General features: G+C 39.2%; 1 protein-coding gene across 3 annotated transcripts in view; it reads right to left on the bottom strand.

Annotated features, from left to right (window-relative positions):
* Window positions 1-10,726: 10,726 nt before the first annotated feature.
* LOC132809026 (protein unc-13 homolog B-like) overlaps window positions 10,727-24,744 on the bottom strand; it is a 577,546-nt gene continuing 563,528 nt past the window's right edge. For 2 of the 3 annotated variants that reach the window (XM_060822442.1, XM_060822515.1), the window contains 3 exons: window positions 19,614-19,706; window positions 12,753-12,912; window positions 10,728-11,077 (listed from right to left, as the gene is read on the bottom strand). In XM_060822442.1, the coding sequence (XP_060678425.1) occupies window positions 10,792-11,077; window positions 12,753-12,912; window positions 19,614-19,706 (539 nt within the window). In that variant the 3' untranslated portion in view covers window positions 10,728-10,791. Of the gene's footprint in view, window positions 11,078-12,752; window positions 12,913-19,613; window positions 19,707-24,744 lie in introns of all 3 variants that reach the window. The other variant, XM_060822523.1, reaches the window with a different exon arrangement.

Genomic DNA, 24,744 nt, shown 5'->3' with positions numbered 1-24,744 from the left:
TCAGATCCCTCCTCAGTCTCCTATGCTCTGTCAATAGACAATAGACAATCGGTGCAGGAGTAGGCCATTCAGCCCGAGCCTGCACCGCCATTCAATATGATCATGGCTGATCATTCCTAATCAGTATCCGCTTCCTGCCTTATCTCCATACCCTTGATTCCACTATCTTTGAGAGCTCTATCCAACTCTTTCTTAAATGAATCCAGAGACTGGGCCTCCACTGCCCTCTGGGGCAGAGAATTCCACACAGCCACCACTCTCTGGGTGAAAAGTTTCTCCTCATCTCTGTCCTAAATGGTCTACCCTTATTTTTAAGCTGTGTCCTCTGAGTCCCCGGCACTCACACATCAGAGGAAACATGCTTCCTGCTGCCAGAGTGTCCAATCCTTTCATAATCTCATATGTCTCAATCATATCCCCTCTCAGTCTTCTAAACTCAAGGGTATACAAGCCCAGTCACTTCAGTCTTTCAGTGTAAGGTAATCCCTCCATTCCAGGAATTGACCTCGTGAACCTACGCTGCACTCCCTCAATAGCCAGAATGTCTTTCCTCAAATTTGGAGACCAGAACTGTACACAGTACTCCAGGTGTGGTCTCACCAGGGCCCTGTACAGCTGCAGAAGCACCTCTTTGCTTCAATGCTCAATTCCTCTAGTTATGAAGGCCAGCATGCTATTAGCCTTCTTCACTACCTGCTGTACCTGCATGCTTGCCTTCATTGACTGGTGTACAAGAACACCCAGATCGCTCTGTACTGCCCCTTTACCTAAATTAATTCCATTGAGGTAGTAATCTGCCTTCCTGTTCTTGCCACCAAAGTGGATAACCATATATTTATCCACATTAAACTGCATCTGCCATGCATCCGCCCACTCACCTAACTTGTCCAGGTCACCCTGTAATCTCCTAACATCCTCATCACATTTCACCCTGCCACCCAGCTTTGTATCATCAGCAAATTTGCTAATGTTATTGCTGATACCATCTTCTATATCATTAACATATATTGTAAAAAGCTGCAGTCCCAGCACGGATCCTTGCGGTACCCCACTGGTCACTGCCTGCCATTCCGAAATGGAGCCGTTTATCACTACACTTTGTTTCCTATCAGCCAACCAATTTTCAATCCAATCTAGTACTTTGCCCCCAATACCATGTGCCCTAAGTTTACTCACTAACCTCCTATGTGGAACTTTATCAAAAGCTTTCCGAAAGTCCAGGTACACTACATCTACTGGATCTCCCTCGTCCATCTTCAGAGTTACATCCTCAAAATCTCCAGAAGATTAGTCAAGCACAATTTCCTCTTCATAAGTCCATGCTGACTCTGCCCTATCCTGTTACTACTATCCAGATGTGCCGTAAACTCATCCTTTATAATAGACTCCAGCAACTTTCCCACCACTGAGGTCAGACTAACTGGTCTATAATTTCCTGCTTTCTCTCTCCCACCCTTCTTAAAAAGTGGTATAACATTAGCCACTCTCCAATCCTCAGATATCGATCCTGAATCTATCGAATTCTGGAAAATAATCACCAACACATCCACAATTTCCTGAGCCACCTCCTTGAGTACCCTGGGATGTAGACCATCAGGCCCCGGGGACTTATCAACCTTCAGACCTAACAGTCTCTCCAACACCAAATCCTGGCAAATACAGATTCCCTTAAGTTCAGATCCTTCAGCCACTGTTACCTCAGGGAGATTGCTTGTGTCTTCCCCAGTGAACACAGATCTGAAGTACCCATTTAATTCTTCTGCCATTTCTTTGTTCCCTGTAATATATTCCCCTGTTTCTGTCCTCAAGGGCCCAATTTTAGTCCTAACCATTTTTTTTGCCTTGCACATACTTGAAAAAGCTTTTACTATCCTCCTTTATATTATTGGCCAGTTTACCTTCGTACCTCATCTTTCCTCTGCGTAGTTCCTTCTTAGTAATCCTCTGTTGTTCTTTAAAAGCTTCCCAGTCCTCTGTTTTCCCACTTTGCTATGTTATACTTTTTCTCTTTTAACTTTATATGTTTCTTAACTTCCCTCGTCAGCCACGGCCGCCCATGCCTCCTCCTGGGATCTTTCTTCCTTTTAGGAATGAACTGATCCTGAAACTTCTGCATTATACACAGAAATATCCGCCATTGTTCCACCACGATCATCCCTGCTAAGGTATTGCACCATTGAACTTTGGCCAGCTCTTCCCTCATAGCTCCATAGTTCCCTTTATTCAACAGAAGTACTGTCACTTCCGACTGTACCCTCTCCCTCTCAAATTGCAGATTGAAACTTAATGTATTATGGTCACTACTTCCCAATGGCTCCTTCACTTCGAGGTCTCTGACCAATTCTGGTTCATTACACAATACTAGATCCAGAATTGCCTTCTCCCTGGTCGGCTCCAGCACCAGCTGCTCTAAGAATCCATCTCTGAGGCACTCCACAAAGTCTCTTTCTTGAGGTCCAATACCATCCTGATTCTCCCAGTCTACCTGCATGTTAAAATCCCCCATAACAACTGCAGTAACATCTTTACCACAGGCCAATTTCAGCTCCTGATTCAACTTACATCCGACATCCAGACTATTGTTTGGGGGCCTGTAGATGACTCCCAAGAGGGTCTTTTTACCCTTAGTATTTCGCAGCTCTATCCACACTGATTCTACATCCCCTGACTCTAGGTCCCCCCGTGCAAGGGATTGAATATCCTCCCTTACCAACAAGGCCACTCCACCCCCGCTGTCCTAGTTTGTCCAACCTCTCCTTATTACTCAGACCCCTCGCCTTAAAATGTATGCCCTCTAATTTTGGACTCACCCACTCCAGAAAAAAGACTTTGGCTATCTATGCTCCTCTTGACTTCAAACCTCTATAAGGTCACGCTTCAGTGTCCAATGCTCCAGGGAAATAAAAACCCAGTCTATTCTGCCTCTCTCTATAATTCAATCCCTTCAGTCCCAGTAATAGCCTTGTAAATCTTTTATGAACTCTTTCAAGTTTAGCAATATCTTTCCTACAGAAGTGCAATCAGAATTCTACACTATCCAAATGCGGCCTCACCAATGTCCTGTACAGCTTCAACATGATTTCCCAAATCCTATACTCAATTTCGACTGAGACAACACATCTATCCTGGGATAGGCTAAACAAAGACATGCCAGAGAATCCTAGAGGCCTGGTACTCCAACCACAATGGCATAAACAAACACATAGATCTAGATCCCATCTATCAACCTCTCAGAAAACAAACAGGAAATGACATCATCACAAACCCCAGGAACCCCATCCAGGAGAAAGATATAAATAGAAAGCAGGAAACAACAGCTTCGCTTCACTTGGAGGTCGCCACTGATTATGTTACCTAGCCAGGTAATGAAACGTCTGGATATCAAACCTACAGCTCAGCGAGCAAACCTGCACCCTAAACCAAACTCAATGTTCTGACAAATGAAGGCAAGCATGCCAAACACAACCTTCATTATCGTTGGCTATCCATGCTCCTCTCGATTTTATAAACCTCTATAAGGTGACCTCTCAGTCGCCTTTGCTCCAGGGAAGAAAGTCCCAGCCTATCCAACCTCTCCTTATAACTGAAAACATTCTAGCCCAGATAGCTAGGCAGGCACTCTTTCTAGTTTAATAATATCCTCTCTATAGTAGGAAGATCAGAACTGCATGCAGTACTCCAATATGGCCTCATCAATATATTGTGCAGCCGCAACATGACATCCTGACTCCGACACTCAATTCTCTGATGAATGAAGGTAAGAGCGCCAAATGCCTTCTTTATGACCCTGTCTACCAGCAATTCCACTTTCAAGAAATTATGCATCTCCACCCTTAGTTCTCTTTGTTCAGCAACACTCTCCAGAACCCTCCCATTAATTGTATAATTACTGCCCTGGTTTGCCTTACAAAATGCAACACCTCACATTTGTCTAAATTAAACTCCTTCTGCCACTCAATGGCCCATTGGCCTATCTAATCAAAGTTTCATTGTACTCTGAGAATATTCTTCATTGTCTATTACATCACCATTTTGATGTCATCTGTAAACTTACTAACCATGCTTCCTATATTCACATTCAAATCATTTGTGTACAGGATGAAAAGTGGTGGACCCAGCACTGATCCCTGTGGTACACTGCTGGTCATATGCCTCAAGTCTGAAAAGTAACCTTCTACCATTTACCCAATCTTCTTTCGTCAAGCCAATTTGTATCCAATTAGCTAGATCCCCCTAGATCCCACATGATCTAACATTACTAACCAGACCACCATGCGGAACCTTGTCACTTTGCTGAAGTCCATATAGACAACATTTACTGCTCTGCCTTCATCAATCTTGTCACCTCTTCAAAAAACTCAAATCAAATTTGTGAGACATCCCATGCACAAAGCCATATTGACTACCCCTAATCAGTTGTTACTTTTCCAAATGCATGGAATTCCTGTGCCTCAGAATCCCCTCCAACAAAGTAAGACTCACCAGTCTGTAGCCAAGGATTTTCCTTACAGCCTTTCTTAATTAATAGCATCACATTAACTAACCTTCAGTTCTGACACCTCACCAATCACTATTGAAGATACAAATATCTCAGCAAGCGACCCAGCAAAATCTTCCCTAGCTTTCCTAGGTCTGGGAAACACAATTGATTAGGTTCTGGGGATTTACCTACCTATATGTGTTTTATGATCTCCAGTACCTATCCTTTTATAATATGACTCCTTTCAGGACATCATTATTTATTTCACAAGTTCCCTAGCTTCCATGATGCAAAATATGCCATATTGATCTTTAAAGGGTTCCTATTCTCTCCTTAGTTTTTTTTGTCTTCAATATTTTAAAGAACGCTTTCGATTCTCCTTAACTCTATATGCCAAAGCTACCTCATGTCCACTTTTTGCCCACTTGATTACCCTCTTAAGTATGTTTCTACTGCCCTTATTCTCCTCTAGGGATTCACACTATCCTAGCTGTCTCTACCTGACATATCCCTCGTTCTTCTTGATGACAGCCTCAAATTTTTCTAGTCATCCAGCATTCCCTACACCTACCAGCTTTGCCCTTCACACTAACAGCAACATAATGTCTCTGAACTTTCGTAATCTCATTTTTAAAGGCCTCCCACTTCCCAACTGACCTTTTAACTGTAAAGAGCTTCCCCCAATCAAATTTTGAAAGCTCCTGGCTAATACCATCAAAGTTGGCCACAGACCAAATAACCTTAACTTTTTGATTAGTTCTATACTTTTATGTTAAATATTTTAAAACTAGTAGAATTATGGACACTGGCCCCAAAAGTGCGCACCAACTGACATCTTAGTCTCTTGCCCTGCCTTACTTCCCAACAGGTCAAAAATGCTCTTCTCTTGTAGATACATCCACATCTTGTACTCACTTAACAAATTCCTCTTCATCTAAGCCCTTAACACTTTGACAGTCCCAGTGTATCTTTGGACAGTTAAAGTCCCCTATCATTACTATTATTATCTCAAATATCAGAGATTCCCTTAAATATTTATGTCTCAATTTCCCACTGACAATTATGGTCCTCTCATGTGTCAGTACTTTGATGTAGCAGAGATGCTTGTACATCCTGGCAGTGCCATAAATAATGCTATCAGGAGCTGAAGGAAAAAAGCAGGGAATTATACACTGTCCTGATAAAGAAAGATTGGCAGTGATTTTTGTATCCACATAGTTCTTGGATGCAATACCAGAACTTCCAAATTATGCAACTTAAAGTTTCATGAATCTTCACCTGCAAGTTATTAATCTTTGAATGTAATATGTTTTACTCTGACTTTGATGAAATACTGACTGCTATCCCAAAACAAGGAAAGGTCATGCAACTGGGACCACATGGCCGGTTCTTACTGTAATGTCCCAAACATAACTAATTAAAATGGACTGGGAAAAGCCGATGCAAATGAAATCCTCTGCTGACAAAGCATGATCAGCAGGACTTCTTTATAATTTAAACAGTCTCTTCCATCAGAACTTATGCATTTTCACACATCACATTGAGAATTTCAAAACCTGCAATGTGGACACATTGAACAAATGGTATTTGCATGCTTAGTGCTTAACAGATCTTAACTTTTTTTATATACACCAGTCATAAATATTGTGTAATACCTATCAGTAATCAAATTAAGCATTTCCTCATGACTTATGTCAGCACATGTAACATGATCAAATGTACTGTAGCTGTTTCTAAATTTTTATGAATGTCTTTCACTTGTCATTTATTTTTTTAAAAATCGTCATGTGCCACTTGATGTGTAGCAGAAGATTACAGACATTCAGATCATGATTATTGTTGGTTAAAACAAAAATTATGGAAAGTCAACAAGTGTCCATTTGCACTGAACAGTTGCCATCACCATTGTCATTCTTTTACTGCACTGAGACTTAGACTGTGCATCAGTGACACTTAAGAAACTTCATCAGCCAGACTATGACCGTATCCTCTACATTCAATGACAAGACTGTCAAACAAACAATGTATTTCTTGATACCAGTCCTACAAGCGTTCAGACAAAACTACAAAAACAATTCAACCTACTGAACCAAACAAAAATTGTTGGAGAAACTCAACAGGTCTGACAGCAGTTGTGGAGAGAAAATAAAGTTCACATTTTGAGTCCAGTTTTTCAGAACTGATAGCAGCTAGGAAGAAATAGTAATTATGCTGATGACAGGGGCTGGGGTAGGGGGAAAGGAGTGAACAGATAAGTAGAGTAAGTGCTCAGGGAGAGAGGGGGAAAAACATTGTGCATGCAAATGGATTGTTGATAGTAAGCCACGGAAGAAGAAAAGCTTGATAAGCAAGAATGGATACTATGACTCATCATCAGGCTTATGCCCGAAATGTCAACTCTCCTGCTCCTTGGATGCTGCCTGACCTGCTCTGCTTTTCCAGCAGCTACAGTCCTCACTTTCTCCCACTATGATTGCGTGAAAATGCATTGACTGTACTGAAAACAGCCCATGTCATGACAGACCTGGGACATTGGGATGGTAAAAGACGTGGAAGGAGGTGGTCAGACACTAAAATGATTGAAATCAATAAAGTCCTGAAGGATGCAATGGCCCCATGAGGATGATGAGATGTTCCTTTCTGGGCTCTGTCTGGTGGACATCATACCAATCACAAGTCCACTTCAGTTTCTGGTAATCTTCAGGATGTTGACAGTGGGAGATTCAGCAATCTTAATGCCATCGAATGGTAAAAGTTGATGGTTAGATTCTTTCTTGTTGGAAATTGCATACACCGGCCACTTGCAAGGTGATAATATTACTTGCAAATTGTCAGCAAAGGCCCTGAATCTTTCTCAGGTTGTGCTGCATTTGAACTTGGACTTCAGTATCTGAACAGTCATGAATGGTGATGAAGATTGTGTTATCATCAGTAAACATCTACACTTATGACCAAAAGAAGACCATTGATGAAAGAGCTGTAGATGATTAGGTCTATGACACTACCACGAAATACTCGAGCAATGACGTCCTTGGACAGAGATGGTTGACCTCCAACCAACCTCCTATTTGCTTGGTATGACTCCAACCAATCACTTCTTGTTGACCCTACCTTTAGATTGTATGATCTCATAATGAGGGGAAGGGCTTATGCCCAAAACGTCGAATTTCCTGTTCCTTGGATGCTGCCTAACCTGCTGTGCTTTAACCAGCAACACATTTTCAGCTGTGATCTCATAATGAGTCAAATGCAACATTGATGTCAAAGACATTTACTCTAATTTCACCTCTGGAATTCAATTCTTGTGTCCATATTTGGACCAAGGCTATAATGAAGTCAAGAACTGAGTGACCCGGGAAGAAACCAAATTGAATGTTTGATCAGTGTGTAAGCCATACTAGAAATGACTGACTTTTTTTTTGCTTCATTCACTTTTCTCAGCTTTCATTCACTCTTAAAAACAAAAATTCAGGTAGAACTTGATCTCATTTGCATCAAAATGCAGTTATTCAGCTATCGATTAATATCAGTTGTGTCAAACAGTAATTACGGTACAATTACAACATTTAAAGGGCATCTGGATGGGTATATGTTGGGGGGGGGGGGGTTTGGAGGGATGTGAGCCATGTGATGGCAAATGGGACTAGATTTATATGGGATTTCTGGTCCCATATGTTGGACCAAAGAGTCTGTTTCCAAGCTATACATGTATTTGACTCTCTATATATGACAGGAATTTAATTTGATATTTAAATTTATTAACAGGCATAGAATCCCTACAGTGTGGAAATAGGCCATTCGGCCCAACGAGTCCACACTGATCCTCTGAAGGGCAGCCCACCCAGACCCATCCTTCTATTCCTGTAGCCCTGCATTTCCCATGACAAATGGACCTAACCTACACATCTGTTAGGGCTGCCCATAACTAAGATACACAAAATGGCTGACAGCTAAGCTGTCCCTCTAGCCCGGCAGAAAATGGCTGACAATAGATAAACAGCATTTAAGTGAGATCATAAATTAACACAATGGTAACTTTGAGCAGGTGTTATTCTGAGGTAGAAGAGCATAAATAGCAACTATGAAAGGTCTGTTGGAGACAGTTTGATAAGAAATGTCCAAGGACAAACAGCTTGAAAATTTGTAACAAACACTGAAGAGAAAAGTATGGGATTGTGGCTTGTAAAAATCTAAAAGATTAAACAAGTTCATCAAGATGTGAAATTGATTTGAGTTTCAATCTTATCAATGAGAAAGATGTTGTTCCATTAGGTGAAAAGAGTAAATCAGGACAGATGCAGTAAATCTCATCCCAGATGACAGTATGTGATCAGCATTGGTCAGAGTGCAGCTGCAAAAACAACAGATAAAGACATCTCACAAAAATTAGTTAGGTTCTAGTTAAAGACTCTTCAGATAATCACAGAGAGAGATTATAGTACTTATGGATACACATATGCATTAAAAAAACACAAAGCATTTTAGGAAAAGATTCAAATACAAATATGAAAGTTAACCAGTCGCTGACAGTACAGCAGCTCCCTTATCATTAAAAGCATGAAATGAACCAGGCACAGAAGACTAGCAGACGGTGGGATGTGCCCTGAAACACATAAGGATAAATGTAGGGATGCTCACAACTCATTAGCTAAAAGATGCAAACGGCAGGGGGGGGGGGTAGATATAAAACTTTATTAAATTTATAGTGGAACTAAAATTATAAATTTTATGGCAGTAACAACCGACTTCCTTTTGTATCTTTTATCAGTAGGATAGTGGGAAATCTCAGATTGCCAAAAATAGCAATATCAGCAGCCCCAAAACATTCTAGTGAAAAAATGAAAAAATCATATTTTATAATTACATTATACAATTAACTTACTGCCCCTTTTTTCAATCTTGAAGTGCTGCTAGATAATCTAACAGTGACAACACTTCTGTGCTTTGCCAGGTGACTTTATTATAGTATGATACCTTGTAGAAATGGCATGTTACATGTATATATAAGAATGACACAAATGGTTTCCCCAATGGTAAGTGCACAGGTAGCACAGCCAAAATATTGGAATGTAGAATTTCTGTAGGGGTTCTCTCAATTACCCACTGTAACTTCAGCGGAGTAAATGCTGTTTAGTTTTTTTTCCCAAGGCTTCTGCAGATACTTCACCAAAGTTACAACAGACGATTGGATGAACAATGAGAAATTCATTGCCTAGAGATAAATAATTATTTCCCCAACAAAACCAAAAATATTAATATGAATTACAAAGGAGATTATTTTGTACAGGCATCCCTTAAAATGTTAACAGAAATGCATACACAGTATTTCATGTATTCCTGAATGAAGCTCAACAAATATCACCATTGCACAAAGCCATTTGTAATAATTTTCAAAATATTTAGTTTCTAAGGATCGTATCTTCAGATAGCTAAGAAACTACAGAAACAAAATTGGTAACAAATTCAGAATAAGTTTCACAGTTTATCAGAAATCTAATTTAAAAAATCATAGAATAAACATTTGGTCAACCTTTCTTCCACACCCTTATTCACTTATTGCCAAATTAATTTCTTTTTTTAATTTCTAAAAACTATTCATGTTATAACAAAGTGACACTTGTTTAAAAAAAATCAAGAACATAACTTTCATACTAAAGTCATACTGATTTGTTTCATGAAACATTAATTAAACTATTACAAGTTTTAAGCTTGTCAGTGTGGCTAAAAGATTCTAAGCATAAACTATTCTTTGTTTATAGGAACTTTGTTGTATATAGCACTGTATTTTCACGGAAAAGATTTAACTGTTTTAGTATCTGTACTGCTATAAGTGAAATGCATGATTTCATCGACAGTGTAAAGAAATCCTTGGCAATCTGATTGGAGGGACGTGTAAACTAGGATATACTGTAGGTTTGTGTTCTCAGTTTTACATCTCACTCTGAAGGGTGGTGTCACAGTGCTCAATAAAAGTGAAAAAATACTTTGGGACTTCCAGCCTCCAGTCAGTTCATAAAATTATTTACATGAATATAAGCATCCTATTTTTTAAAAGCAATAACATTTTATTCTAAACATGATTTATATTTCTGCTTACTGTAAATAAATAAAATTCACATAAAGATCTATACTTTGATTGGTATACAACACATGCTTATTAACAAAGACGAAGTAGTGCAGAGAGTTCCATTTACAAAAGAGAATTTGTTGAACACTTGCACATATTGGCACGAGGTATAAATTAGAAACCAAAAAAAATGCAATGGCCAATGGCATTGAAATAAAGAAACAATCCTCGCAAAATCCAAGATTCAACTGCTTTCTTCAGCAGATCGTGATTCAGATTTCAGTTTGACAAATTCTTTTGCTACTTCATCATTGGTTCTTTGTGATAGTATACGAAGAACAGTTAGTCCTGTCTCATCCATATGCATTCTGCGGCCCAGTGGACACCAGCAAGCACAACTGCCTTTTTCTGCAATATCTCGTAGCTGTATTAAAGCAATCCCAATAATACGATCTTCTCTGGCAAAGCAATAATCCTTCACACAGACTTGCAGTTCATATGAGTCTGGACCATCCTCATTACCCAATATACTGTAAGAGGAACAAAAAAAAATTATATTCTGACTTGTTCCAACATATTAACATTGCTTTAAAGCATCAAAAATCATTGAAGACAATGAGTGACACATTAAATTTATGTTCTAATCTTTACATAATATAGGCCCTGAAATTTCTTGGGGTTCCAACTATCCAACTATAATCCAGGTGTAACATATTAAAAAAAGATAGGTACCCAGATGTGCTGTGTTTCTGTTATTTCCAGTATTTTCGGTGTAAGATACTGAAGTTTATTGATTTCATTAAGGGGGAAATACAATCCTGGTGAAAAGGATTCTCTTGCTGGCTACTTCTATTTCCGGAATGAGATGGTGTATCCTACATATTACTGGAGACTGATACAATGAATAAGATGAGGAATGTTGGCTTTTGAGTATGAGGTAATATTGGCCACATGGAGTAGCTAATTTAAATGGCTTCAGTGCACTTAAGAAGAAACTAGGCAAGTGGAAAACGATGGTTGAAAGATTACGTGTTGGAGGACTAGTCCAGAGCCCTGGGCTACTGCTGTGGGGACAAGGGTTCAAATTCCACAAAGGCATAAATTTGGATCCATTAAAAAAATTCTGGAATTAAAAAGTAGCTTAACAGCAACCACGAAACCAACAGTTGTCGATTATCGTAAAAAACCATCTGGTTCTCTACTGTCTTTAGAGCAGAAATTCTGCTATCCTTACCCAGGTGAATCTGCATGTGACTCCAGACCTACAGCAATGTTATCGACTCTTAAAGGCCTAATATGCCAATCAGTTTAAGGGATAACTAGCAATGGACAATAAATGCTGGGCTTGCCAGCGATGCCTATGTCCTATATAAGGGTTAAAAACACGTAAGGGTGAAAGGAATAGAAAAGTATAGAAATAGGATTAGATAAAATATAATGGAAGGCAGTTCACATGTAGCAGAGACCCAGCACATTCCAAATAGATATTTGAACAAATTTAAGAGGAGTAGCCTATATAGCTCCTTATGCCAATATGCCATTCAACTAGATTGTGCTTGATCTAAAGATGCCAATTTCTACCAACAGATCAACATTCAAGTTGCTTGGTGATCATGTGACTGTGGTTGGTATAATTCCCAGTGTGGAAATTGCTCCCTTGGCCCTGTCACTTTTCCATTAAGGGTTATGTTTGAAGTGAATTGTGTCCTGGGCAAATTTCATGGACATATTTGGTTCTTTGCAGAAATCCTGTTTCTGCTGGTTGTCCTGTGCCTTAGATCCCCATTTGGAGTAATACCGGTCAGAAGAAATTTGGATCCTGTATCTTCAGCAATGGATTCTTTCACCTTCCTTTAGAAAAAAATGAGCCACTGTATTCTTTGTCAATCCAGCACTTTCTGTGTAGATTCTGAAGAAAAGTCATTTCGAACTTGAAACATTAACTCTGCTTCTCTCCACAGGTGCTGCCTGAATTGCTGAGTTCCGCCAGCACTTTCTGTTTTTATTTTGTGCCCAAGTGTAATACAGTCTCTTTTGAATTTGAAATGATTCAATCCTTCCCTGAGTATATGTTTATTCCCTAAGCATACATAGATTACAAAAAACTTTCACATGGATTATCTTTGTTGCTGTTTGTATTTTAAGTGTATGAATTTTGAAAATGCCTACATAAAATTATTGCATCTAAATCCAATATGTACTCACAAGTGAAATGTCTCATTGTATTTTGGAGCCCAGTTGTTGCTCTTCGATTTAGTGGTAAACTTCCTTTTCTTGTCACTGAGATGTGGTCCAATCATCGTGACCTCAACAAATGGCCGAAACATACCATTTGTCTGCCATTTTAGATCATTGGCTGCTACCACTGTAAAACACCAATCATCTCACACTGTATTAACTGGTTCAACAAATCTCACATCAAATCCCAGAAAAAATATTGAGCTCTTTAGAAAAATCACTATGACTTGTAGTTTGCTTTTTTTTAAAAGTCATCTATTTCCTGAACTTTGAATCTTTGCACCCAAAAGTAATAAAAAGAAAAACACAAAATAAGTAATGTTAGAAAATTGGTGGTGATTATCAGCAAAATACTTGTGTGTACCTTAACTACAACATGCAGAATCACCACATAACTTTATACTCTGCTGGTCACACTTTATCCTGAGAAACTGCGCCAAAAATATTCAGTGCTATTGATTTTAACTAAAACAGGCTGATAAAACAAACCAATCATTTTCTAAAGAGATATCAGATTTTAGCCGCAGACTTGAGGGGAGATATATAAAAAAGAAAATCAGTGAATCAAAGATAAAAACTAAATGCATTTTTTGTTTTGTTTTACATATCTCTAACACAAATACATCAAAAAAGTGTTATTTGCAAGTCATAACTTGATGACATCATCTATCTGCAGTTGGGGCATTATAGAGTGCACAAAGATGAATGGCACAAACTAATTACAGAAAAATCTAGGATCGTAACTAAATGTAGTATTACAATGAAAAATCTTGCTGGTGGTACAAAAATTGGCTGTGTGGTTAACAGTGTAAAATAAATCGTAAAGGTAAAAGATAAAGTCGCTATAGTCTTACCAAACCACCGAGCTGTTTTCTCATTAGAGAAAGATGACAAGTGGTGGTTTAATCTCAGGTTCACCAAACCTCAGGCAACAGGGCAAGTTGGAATGGATAACCTTCAACTGATGCAGGAATGGAACCCATGCTGTTGGCAACCATTTGCATTCTAAACCAGCTGTCCAGCCAACTGAGCTAACTGACTCCCATGAAATAAATAGGAGACTTCGCCTTCAACTAAAATATTGCATCCAGTTGTGGTTACCACATTTTAGAAAGGATGTGAATTTACTTTACAGGCTGAAGAGCAGATTTAGTAGAATAGCTCTGGAGACAAAGAAATCTAACCAGAAGGTTAGCTTAAAGGAGCTCAGGGTTGTTCTCCTTAGAAGAAAGGAGATCGAGTGCTTGATCTCAACAACTTCTCAAGGGCAAATATGATGGGCATTAAATGCTGGCCGAACAATGAACATATAATGAAAAAGAGAAAGGAATTAGTAGAAGCAGTGCAGATTTCCAAAATCGTTCCATTAGGTCCTACACAAAAGATTAATAAACCACTTAAGGGCTAAGGTATTAGCATTGATAACCAATTTGTAAATGGAAAAGAGGAATGAAGAGTGTATTGCAAGTTAACAATTTATATGAAGAGAAAAACAGTGAGTGGCAGTCTTTCAATCTGGCACAATTGCAGCTTGTCAGTTTCACAAAAGGTTTCTGAGTCTGCAAGTCTCACTTAAGAAGTACTCTGTCCTGTGCTCTTACCAGTTGAATCTGATGAATTACAGACTATTTAGGAAATGAATGCACTGGTTGTCAAAAGACTAGCAATGAGATTTGGGGATCAAGGGATCAGGCTGGCCCTGGTGAGGTGGCGTTCACAATGCTCAGGCTTCGGAGCGCATTGCTGCAGAGATGTTGAATTCTGATCAGCATTTATTATCCACAGTTGCCCTTGAGAAGGGGGTGAGCTATATTCTTGAACCGCTGCAATTCATTTGGTATTGGTCGACCTACAATATCATAAGGGAGGAAGTTCCAGGATTTCGACCCAGCAATATTGAAGGTATGACGGCGAGTGGCTTGAGGGGAATTTGAAGATGGTGACGTATTATATATTTGAGATCTCTCTCTATATATTTGCTTCTCAATTTCCCTTTGACTATTGGGGTGGGGGGTGGGATCTCCCAGCCTCGGAACTCCTGGCCTCCGACCTGGCTGCCTCAGAACTCCTGGCCTCAGCACATACCTGACGAGGTGGCCTCTCAGCCCAGCATGGCAGTCTGTTGGCCCAGCATGGCAACCTGCCAGCTCAGCAAGAGGTCCTCTCAACCCAGCATGGCAATCTCCAAACAGCCTAGTGTAGTGGTCTTTTGGTGGTACGTGACATCCTCTTGGCCTGGCTCTCCCAGTGGCCAACTGTGGCTATCTTCGGGGGGGTACGTGACGGTCTGTAGGCCTGGTATGGTCTCAGTGTGACTTGCTGATCTCGGGGCGGCTAGATCAACATGGACTGGGTTGGAAGACCATTCTTCTGTACATTTTTTCTCCATTTTATAATTTATTTCTAAATCTGCAACGCTGGACATTTTTTTAACTTCTCTATTTTTCCATGAACTATAACTGAAAAAGCTGCACCTAGGGAATTTTGTACTTCAGATGGTGCCATAAGCAACGACTTGCACAATTTTCACTGTACTCATTTGAATACATGTGACAATAAAACTAATTCTAACATAATCCTATCAATGTGATCATCCCTTTCTTATTTCAACCCATATATTATCATTAAATGATCCCTCAGAAATATCTTCTCTAACTACAATACTAATGTTTTCCTTAATTAAAAATGCTACTCTCCATCCTCTCTAGCCTTTTTTTCTATTATTCCTATAACATCTCAAACCCAGAACACTGGGTTGCCGGTCCTGTCCTTCCCTCAGCCAAGTTTCTGTAATAGCTGCAATGTGTCAGTTCTACATTCCCATACATTCCCTGAGTTCACCAGTCTTACCTTTAAACACCTCTTGCATTGAAACAAATGCAGTTTAATTCTTCACAACTATTGCATTCCCTGGCTTGCTCATCTGACATTTGTTGTTAAGTTGCTCTTTTCTGTTTCAGGACCATCTTCACCTTTCTTTCTACTTTTACTGTTACTTAGGAAGCATCCTCAACCCTACCTCCACCACCATAACCTCTATAAGTTTACAGGCTCCTGAAGTAGAATTAGCAAGTCTCCCCAGCAGGATATTGGTCCCTTTCCAGATTAAGTGTTTTCTGTTCCAAAAGAGAGCCCAATGATCCAAGAAACTGAATCCCTGCACATTGCTTGCCTCTTCAGCCACTTATTTATCTGACTTATCCTTTTATTCATTCCCTCATTAGAACCTGGTACCAAAAGTAAACCAGAGATTACTTTTGATGTCCTGTTTTCTAACCTTCAACCTAAACCTCTTATATTCACTTGACAAATCCTTAACCCTTTCCCTAACTATGTCTTTCTTATCAATGTGTACAACAACTTCCAGTTTCTCACTTTTCCTTTAGACAATGTGCTTCAAACATTTCGAGATGCCCTTAAGTCAAGCCCCAGGAAAGCAACATACTATCCCAGAGACATGCTCACTGCCATAGAATTTTCTGTCTGTGGCCCTGACAGGAGAGTCCACTATAACAATTATTCTTTCAAAACTTGACAAATCTATTTAAGATAAGATTCATTCTTAGTGCCCAAGATCTGACTACCATGTCTATTTTCATCTGTTTCATCAGTACCCAAAACAGAATACCTGTTTGAGAGTGGAATATCCACAGTAGACCTCTGAACTACCTTGGTACCTTTCCTGACAATCAACCATCTATCTGACTGATCATGCTGTGTAATTACTTCTCTAAATCTATTAGTCATCATACACGATGCCTCTTGCAAGCCCTCAGCAACGTTAATCCTAAAAAGCTCTCAATAGCACCTTTATATAAAAATAAACTACCTTTCCTTACCTGCAGCTTTGCTATTAAGAATGTAAAATAGAAAAATAATTGAAACATATAAATATTTAAAATAAATCAAACACTTGGCTGAACCAATGAAAAAACAACTCAAATAATCCAACATTCAGCTTTCCACATCCAGATTTTAAAAACCCCTCTCCAGAGCCATCCACGTATAGGCCTCTCCACAAGCTCTGCATATAAACAATATTTTCTTCATGTACTATTTTTATGTAATATTTTTTAAAAAATCACTTCATAGATCAAAACTTGACAAACACAAACTGTTGAAAAAAAAGCTGTTGAAAAAAAATTCCCCTTCACAATTATAAAATAAACTCTCCTTCGCAGGAGAGTTTTAAAAACTTTATATCAGACCTATATTTTTTAGAAATATAAAAGCTTTAAAACAGAGGAAGGAAAAAACAAAATCTCTCAAAGGATCAATACTTGACAAACGTGTGGAAGCCCCTCTCAAACAAACTCCCTCACAAAATGACAGTGGAAACTGCAGAGGCACTGGCCATAATCTATGAGTCTTCCCTAGAGTCAGGTAGGGTGGTGTCAGAGAACCGGATAACTACAAACATTTTGTCTATGTGGAAAAATGGTTGTGAGGAAACACCCAACAATTACAGAGCAGTTCAGCTTATCTTTGGGAGGAGGGCAAATTCTGTAAGTAATATTCAGGATTGAATAAATAGTCACATGGGCAAATGAGCTAAATACGGAGAACCAACACTGATTTCTTAAGGGAAAATCTGGTTTGACTAACTTTCTGGAGTCTTTGAATGATAATAGAGAGGGTTGACATGGGTGATGTTGTTGATGTGCCTGCCAGAGGCATTTAATACAATGCCACAAAACATATTGGTGAAAAAAAACTATAGCTCACGGGACGAAAAGGCAAATAGCACATGGATACAAAAATTGGTTGTGTGACAGGAAAGTAAGAGAAATAGTTGGTGGATAAAGATTTGCAGCGGCACTCTCTGGGAGTCAGTATTGGGATCTTTACTCTTCATGATTTATATTAATGAATTAAACTTGGAGGGGACAATTTCAACATTTCCCAAACTTGGAAGCATTATAACCTGAGGAAGACAGTGCAAAAAATTTAAAATACGTTGACATGGTGGTGGATTGGGTGGGTAGGTGGCACATGCAGTTCAATGTGGAGAATAGCGGTGATATATTTTGGTAGAAAGAATATGGAGAGACAGTATAAGGTAAAGGCTACTACACTATAAGATATGCAGAAGCAGAGAGACTTTGCCAGATAAATTATTAAATGTGGCAAGTCAGGTAGGTAGCTGTTGACAAAGCATACAGTATCTTAGATTTTTTAACTATTGTAGAGAGTTAAGAGCAGGTTCGTTACGTTGAACATACACCTGGTTAGCAGAAGAGAAAATGCTGAAAAATCTCAGCAGGTCTGGCAGCATCTGTAAGGAGAGAAAAGAGCTGACGTTTCAAGTCTCACTGACCCTTTGTCAAAGGTTTTATACATCTGGTTAGACCTTACTCTTCAGACAGGATGTCATTGCATTGGATGGAATGAAAAAGAGATTTATGAGAATGCTCCCCCCAGGCATGAGAAACGTCTAGTACAATGATAGATTGTGAAGTTGGGATTATATTCCTTCAAGAGGAGAAGGCTACAAGGAGATTTACAAGGAAGTTCTCAAAATCATGAGGATTCTGGAAAGAGTAGACAAGGAGAAACTGGCCCTGCTCATAACTGAATCAAGAAGGAGGTGGTGAAGATTTAACATATTTGCAAAAGAAGTAAACATGATGTATGAAGAAACCTTTTCATGCAGCAAGCATTCGGATCTGGAATGTACTGCCTTGCATTGTGCAGATGCAGGTTCAATCAAGACATTCAAGAGGGCATTTGATGATTATTTAAATAATGTGCAGGGCTAAAGGAAAAGGGCAGCAGATTGCTCATTCATTATTAAATAGTGCAAACAGAATGCCAAAAGGCCTTCTGCTACAGGATAATAATTCTGTGACTTTTGATGTGATTCCAAAGACACGTCTTCCAAAGTGAAGACTTGGAATCCCTTGTAAACTTTTACTGAGATTTGGTGAATTATACATAGGACCCTGGATTGACTGCATTTGCTATTTAATGTGCTGAGAGGTGTTCAACTACAGTGTGTCCATTATCCATGTTCACTTCATATTATTTCTGAACGTTTGAATACAGGTTGCAGACAGAGTCATCCAACATGGAAACTGACCCTTTGGTTCAACTCGTCCATGCCAGCCAGACATCCAATATGATCTAGTCTCATTTGCCAGCATTTAGCCCATATCTCTCTAAACTTTTCCTATTTATATACCCATCCAGTTATCTTTTAAATATATGTTGCAGATTGCATTACTATCTAACCTTATACAGTACATTTTATTCTATTTGTTCAAAACTGTTGAATCTTGTGGCTTTATTCTCTTTTCAAGTAGCTGGAATCTCACATTTTGACTACTTCATAAATAAATGACCAGTCCTGAGCCAAACTGTAACACAAAATTTGGTGGCCTCATCAGGGATCTTAAAACTATGAATGTTAGTGGTTTCTCCATCATTGCACCGCAAAATTCAGGGAAAGCCGAACTACATAATATTTCTGCCTTTCAAAGAACAGTGTAATCTAATTTATGAGCAATGCCACAGGAGATCTGCTAGCTTCTTAAATACCACAAATCACAAAGTTAAAAACAATTATTATCAGAAATACATACAGAGAGAATAAATAGAAGAATCAGATGTATTAGCTAAGGGATGGATTTAAAAGAGTAAAATTGTAAGAAAAATTAACAAATTATAAGGAGATAGTTTTGAACTGCAAGCAATAATAGCCAGTAAAACTGACTTTAAACCACGTACTGTGAAAATGTTTTCCAGATTGTTGCACTTGAGCCTGGATTCTTGTTAAGTATTTTGGGGGAACCTTGCTATTTGAATGCTTGTTTGTGACATTGTTCTTACCTTTCACTGTTACCTTATGCTCGCCTGTTCCTGGATGGGTGAAAAGATCAATTTGTATGGAGACTTCACCCACTGGGTCATCCACACCAGAGCCTGATTAACAATTGAAACAAAAGATAAAATATAGAATTACAGTCTTATTGCCACATTTGTATAAGATTAGTGTGTAAATACTTAAAAGAGCTATGACATTAAGATAAATTGCTTTCATGCTTGAATACATTCCAATGTGATGTCACCCATGCATAATATTTCCACATATCACCCATGCATGCATTCCAACAAAACTAATCATTGAAGAGTGCCTCGAGGCAGAATGCAAGGAGCCACTGGCTGAGGAATCTATTGCTTTATTTGTGTTCATGAGATTTTCGATAATATGTAGTTACTATTGAATGATTTCTGCATTCACTTCTAAAACATTAGATGCAGCAGATTACACAATATTTATAGAGTCATAGAGTCAACAGCAAGAAAACAGACCCTTTGGTTCAACCAGTCCATGTTGAAAACAATCCCAAACTAAACTGGTCCCACCTGCCTGCTCCTGGTCTTATCTCTCCAAACCTTTGCTATTCATGTATCCAACCAATATCTTTTAAACATTGTAATTGTACCCACATCCACCACTTCTAAGACTTTTCCACAAAGGTGCACTTAACTGCATGGAGAAAATGCTGTGAAGACTGGAGGACAGTAGAAAAGGGTCAAATACTAAAATACTCAACTGTTTAGAGACCTAACTTACAAAGACCATCCTGGACAAATAAATGTTGACTCCAGGCAGTGTAACAATAACACAGTTTTCATAACTGTAGTAATGCAGAAATATATGACATTTTTCCAATTTGCAAATACAGATCCAAAGGCAGTTAACTTTGGGTTCTAAGTTACTAGTAATATGGATCAATATTTTTTCAAATTGAACACTTTAAACTTACGGGCCTGTAATTATTTTTAACTGCCCTGCTCAGACATGGTTATGACACACTTCTAGGACAGGTGGGACCTAAAAAACCATTTACTATCACTGTACTAAAATACCCTACAATTCAATGTGTACTTGTGTTTTTCATATTCATAAATAGGATGTAGCTTCACTGGCTGGGCCAACATTTATTGTCTATCCCTAACTAACCTTGAAAGGCTATGACGAGTTGCCTTTCTCAAACGCTGCAGTACTTGGTAGTAGGATCTGTCCGGTGGTGAGAGTACATACCTAGGGCTGGTGATGTGCAATATTGTGATACTCTCAGAATAATGTATTACAGACCATTTCAGGCCAGAGCTTCACTTGTCTATGGGACAACTCACTCAATATTAGCACAAGCGCCCAGCTGTTACTAAGGGGGACTTATCGAGGATTGTGTCGAGTGTTTAGGTTGCCACTGGGTGTTCCATACAGCTTCATTTCTTTTAGACTTCCTAATAGCTTGATAAATCCAAATAGTTTTCAAGGCCATTGTATCAGAGAGCAGTTAAAAATCAACATGATTACTGCATCTGGAATCATACGTTGGCCACAGTAGTGAGGACAGCAATATACTTCCCTGAAGTTGCTTATGCATCAGTAGCTAAGGCAAAAGTTCCAACTCTTTGCAAGTCAAGTCATGAAATAAATATACAGCGAGTTATCTTTACAAAAGAACAATTACTAATTGGTAATGGGTATATTGATGATGTAGAATTTAATACTTTTGCGAAAGTAACTGAATTCAGTCAAACTAAACATTTTTCTATCCACATAAATATTAAACATTGAATGACACAATATGCACGTCAATTGTAATTTGCACAGCTGCCATTCATTTCTGAATTAGCAGTCTGGCAAAACTTAAGGAAAGGAAACTCAGACAGGAAATTTATATTGGGTTAACAAATATAACAGATTTAGATGTGAAATTATTCAGTTTGCCATATATGATATTTTGTGAGTGACATTGATGACCCTTTTTTTCTTTTCTCCTGCCCTTATTCTTTACTGTTTCCTCTTTATACCATTCCCTGTTGAGGGTAAGTTAATAATCTATTCTAGGTTAATGTTTACCTAGTCATTCAGAGCATACAGAAGTGTCTAGGAAACTGAGTATATCTGTGATAGCTCTTTTCCCTGTTATGACTCATTTGTCAAATTTTCCCTCCCTTCTTACAGCAAAATGCAATGAGAATTCAGGCACTCCCTCAGCCGCAAAACTTAACACTGGAACTTGACATGATTAAATTTCAGTTAGGATCACTCCTGTCCTTGAAAAGATAATTTTCTTACAAATGCTCATTGATACAGCTAGAAAGTCGTTAATTATTATACAATGAAACTAGGTGCGGCTGAAATCTAATGCTAAGTAGCAAAGTTCAGGTCAAACAGGATGTGCCTGTATAAAGTCAGATTTATTCATAATAAGGATTTCAAAAGTTGTTGGCAAGGCTTAAGTGAAAATTAATTAATTTAATATTGATATTTAAAATAATTGCAATGGAGATTTTTCCAAATATTAATATCAGACCTAGGCACCAGAAAAGAAAATGGCAGAAACAGTCTTGTTGACCTTACAAAATCCTCCCTACTTACATCTGGGGCTCGTGCCAAAATTAGGAGAGCTGTTTCACAGAGTAGTCAAATCTGACATGTCTATCAGGTATGATTCCATGAGGATGATTATGTCCTAGACATCACCATCACCTGGATATATCCTGTCGCAATGGCAGGACAGATCCGGAAGAGGTGACAGCACAGTAGCACACAGTTGGGAGGTCGTTATCCTGGGAGTCCTCAACATTGACTTCAAGCCCCATGAAGTATCGTGTCTTCAGGTTAAACCTGGGCAAGGAAACCTCCTGCTGGTTACCATGTACTACTCTTTCTCAGCTGATGAATTAGCACAGGGAGACACTGCTGAGGATAGCACTGCTGCATCGCAGCACCAGGGACCCAGGTTCAATTCCATATTCAGGCAACTATCTGTATTGGAGTTTGCACATTCTCCCCCCATCCGTGTGGATTTCCTCTGGGTGCTTAAATTTCCTCCCACAATCCAAAGATGTGGATTAGCCATGCTAAATTGCCCATAGAGTGCCGGGATGTGCAGACTACGTAGATTAGCCATGGAAAATGCAGGGTTACAGGTTTAGGTTAGGAGGAATGGGATGCTGTCTGAAGGGCCACATAGGCTGAATGGTCTGCTTTCACACTGTAGGCATTCTATGATTCTACAAATCACCATTCTTCCATTTTAAACAATAAATGTACTCTGGCTAGGACATTCAATGCCTGCCATGACAGCAGCATGACTGATTGAGTTGGTTGGATCCTAAAGGATACAATTATTAAACTGGGTCTGTGACAGGTGGTGAGGGACCAACAAGAGGGAACCATATGCTTGACTTCATTCCTATGAATCTACAGGCTGCAAATGCATCTGTCCATGACAGTGAGAGTGACCATTGCACAGTCCTTGCTGAGATGAAGTTACCAAACTGGATTACTCACATGTCAAACAGCACAAGTAGTAAGTAACAGACAGGGCTAGACGATCCCACAACCAATTGATCAGATCTAAGCTCTGCAATCCTATCACATCCAATCATGAATGGTGATGGTGGACAATTAAACAATGCTCTGGAGGAGGAGGAGGCTCCCAAAACAACCCCATCCTCAATGATGTAAGACCCCAATATATCAATGTAAAAGGCTGAAACATTTGCAACAATCTTCAGCCAGGAGTATTAAGTGGATGATCCATCCAGTGGTCTCCATCATAATAGATACCAGTCTTTTGTCAATTCGATTCACTCCATGTGAATTCAAGAAACAGTTGGAGACACTGGGTATTGCAACATTCTGGCAATAATACTGAGGTCTTGTGCTCCAGAACCTGTCATTCCTTCATGTTTTGAGTCAAAAAGTGTTGTGTTGGAAAAGCACCACTGGTCAGGCAACATCCGAGGAGCAGGAGAGTCAATGTTTCGAGCATAAGCTGTTCATCAAGAATGTGCTTATGCTTGTGACATTGACTCTCCTGCTCCTCGGATGCTGCCTGACTGGCTGTGCTTTTCTAGCACCACACGTTTTGACTCTGATCTCCAGCATCTACAATCCTTTCTTTCTTCCTCTTCATATACTGAAGCTGTCTGTGTTCAATATAACAAGATCTGAACAAAATTCAGGCTGGCTGACAAATGACAAGTAACATTTGTGCCACACAAATAATCGGCAATAACTAGTACCAATAAAAGAGGATCTAACTAACACCTCTTGACATTCTAGATGGTAATTGGCTGGTTTGGATTTATCTGATTTCTTGTATACATGGCACATATAAACGCATTGCCCCTTGACAATATATTACCATCACTAATTTCCCTTACTACCAATATCTTTGAGGTTACCATTGACCAGAAATTCAACAGGACTTGCCATTAAACACAGTGGATACAAGAGCAAGTCAGAGGTTAGGAATACTGTGGTGAATAACTCACCTCCTGACTCCCTCTACTTGGCACAAGTCAGGAGTGTGTCAGACATGTGTGTCACAAGTCAGGCAACCACTTGCCTGGTCGAATGCAGTTTCAACAACACCAAAGCAGCCTGCTACCATCCAGGACAAAGCGGCCCCCTTAATAGGCAACACAGCTACAACCATTCACTCGCTCCACCACCGACGTTCAGTAGCAGCAGTGCATAAAAGATGTACTGCAGAAATTCACTAAAGATCCTGAGACAGCACCTTCTAAACCCACAACCACTTCCATCTTGAAGAGCAACGGCAGTAGATACATGGGAACAACACCACCAGCAGCAAATTCAACTCCAAATCACTCACCATCCTGCCTTGGAAATATATCACCTTTCACTGTTGCTGGGTCAAAAGTCTGGAATTTCCTCTCACTGGGCATTGTGGGTCAACCTGTGGTATATGGGCTGCAGCAGTGCAAGAAATTAGCTCACCACCACCTTCTCAAGAGCAACTAGGGACAGGCAGTAAATGCTGGACAGCCAATGACATTTACATCAGAGTAATTAAAAAGAAAAAATTTTTTCTCTTTCATAGCAGTTGCTTGTGCATCTGCTTGGCTCAATTGTTTTGTTCCTATGTTAGTCTGCTGTTTCATAGAGAAAACAATGCAGTAGAAC

This window comes from Hemiscyllium ocellatum, chromosome 1, assembly GCF_020745735.1.
Source record: "Hemiscyllium ocellatum isolate sHemOce1 chromosome 1, sHemOce1.pat.X.cur, whole genome shotgun sequence".
NCBI lineage: Eukaryota > Metazoa > Chordata > Chondrichthyes > Orectolobiformes > Hemiscylliidae > Hemiscyllium > Hemiscyllium ocellatum.
Note: the sequence above shows the minus strand (reverse complement) of the source record. Positions and strands in the feature narration are given on the sequence as shown.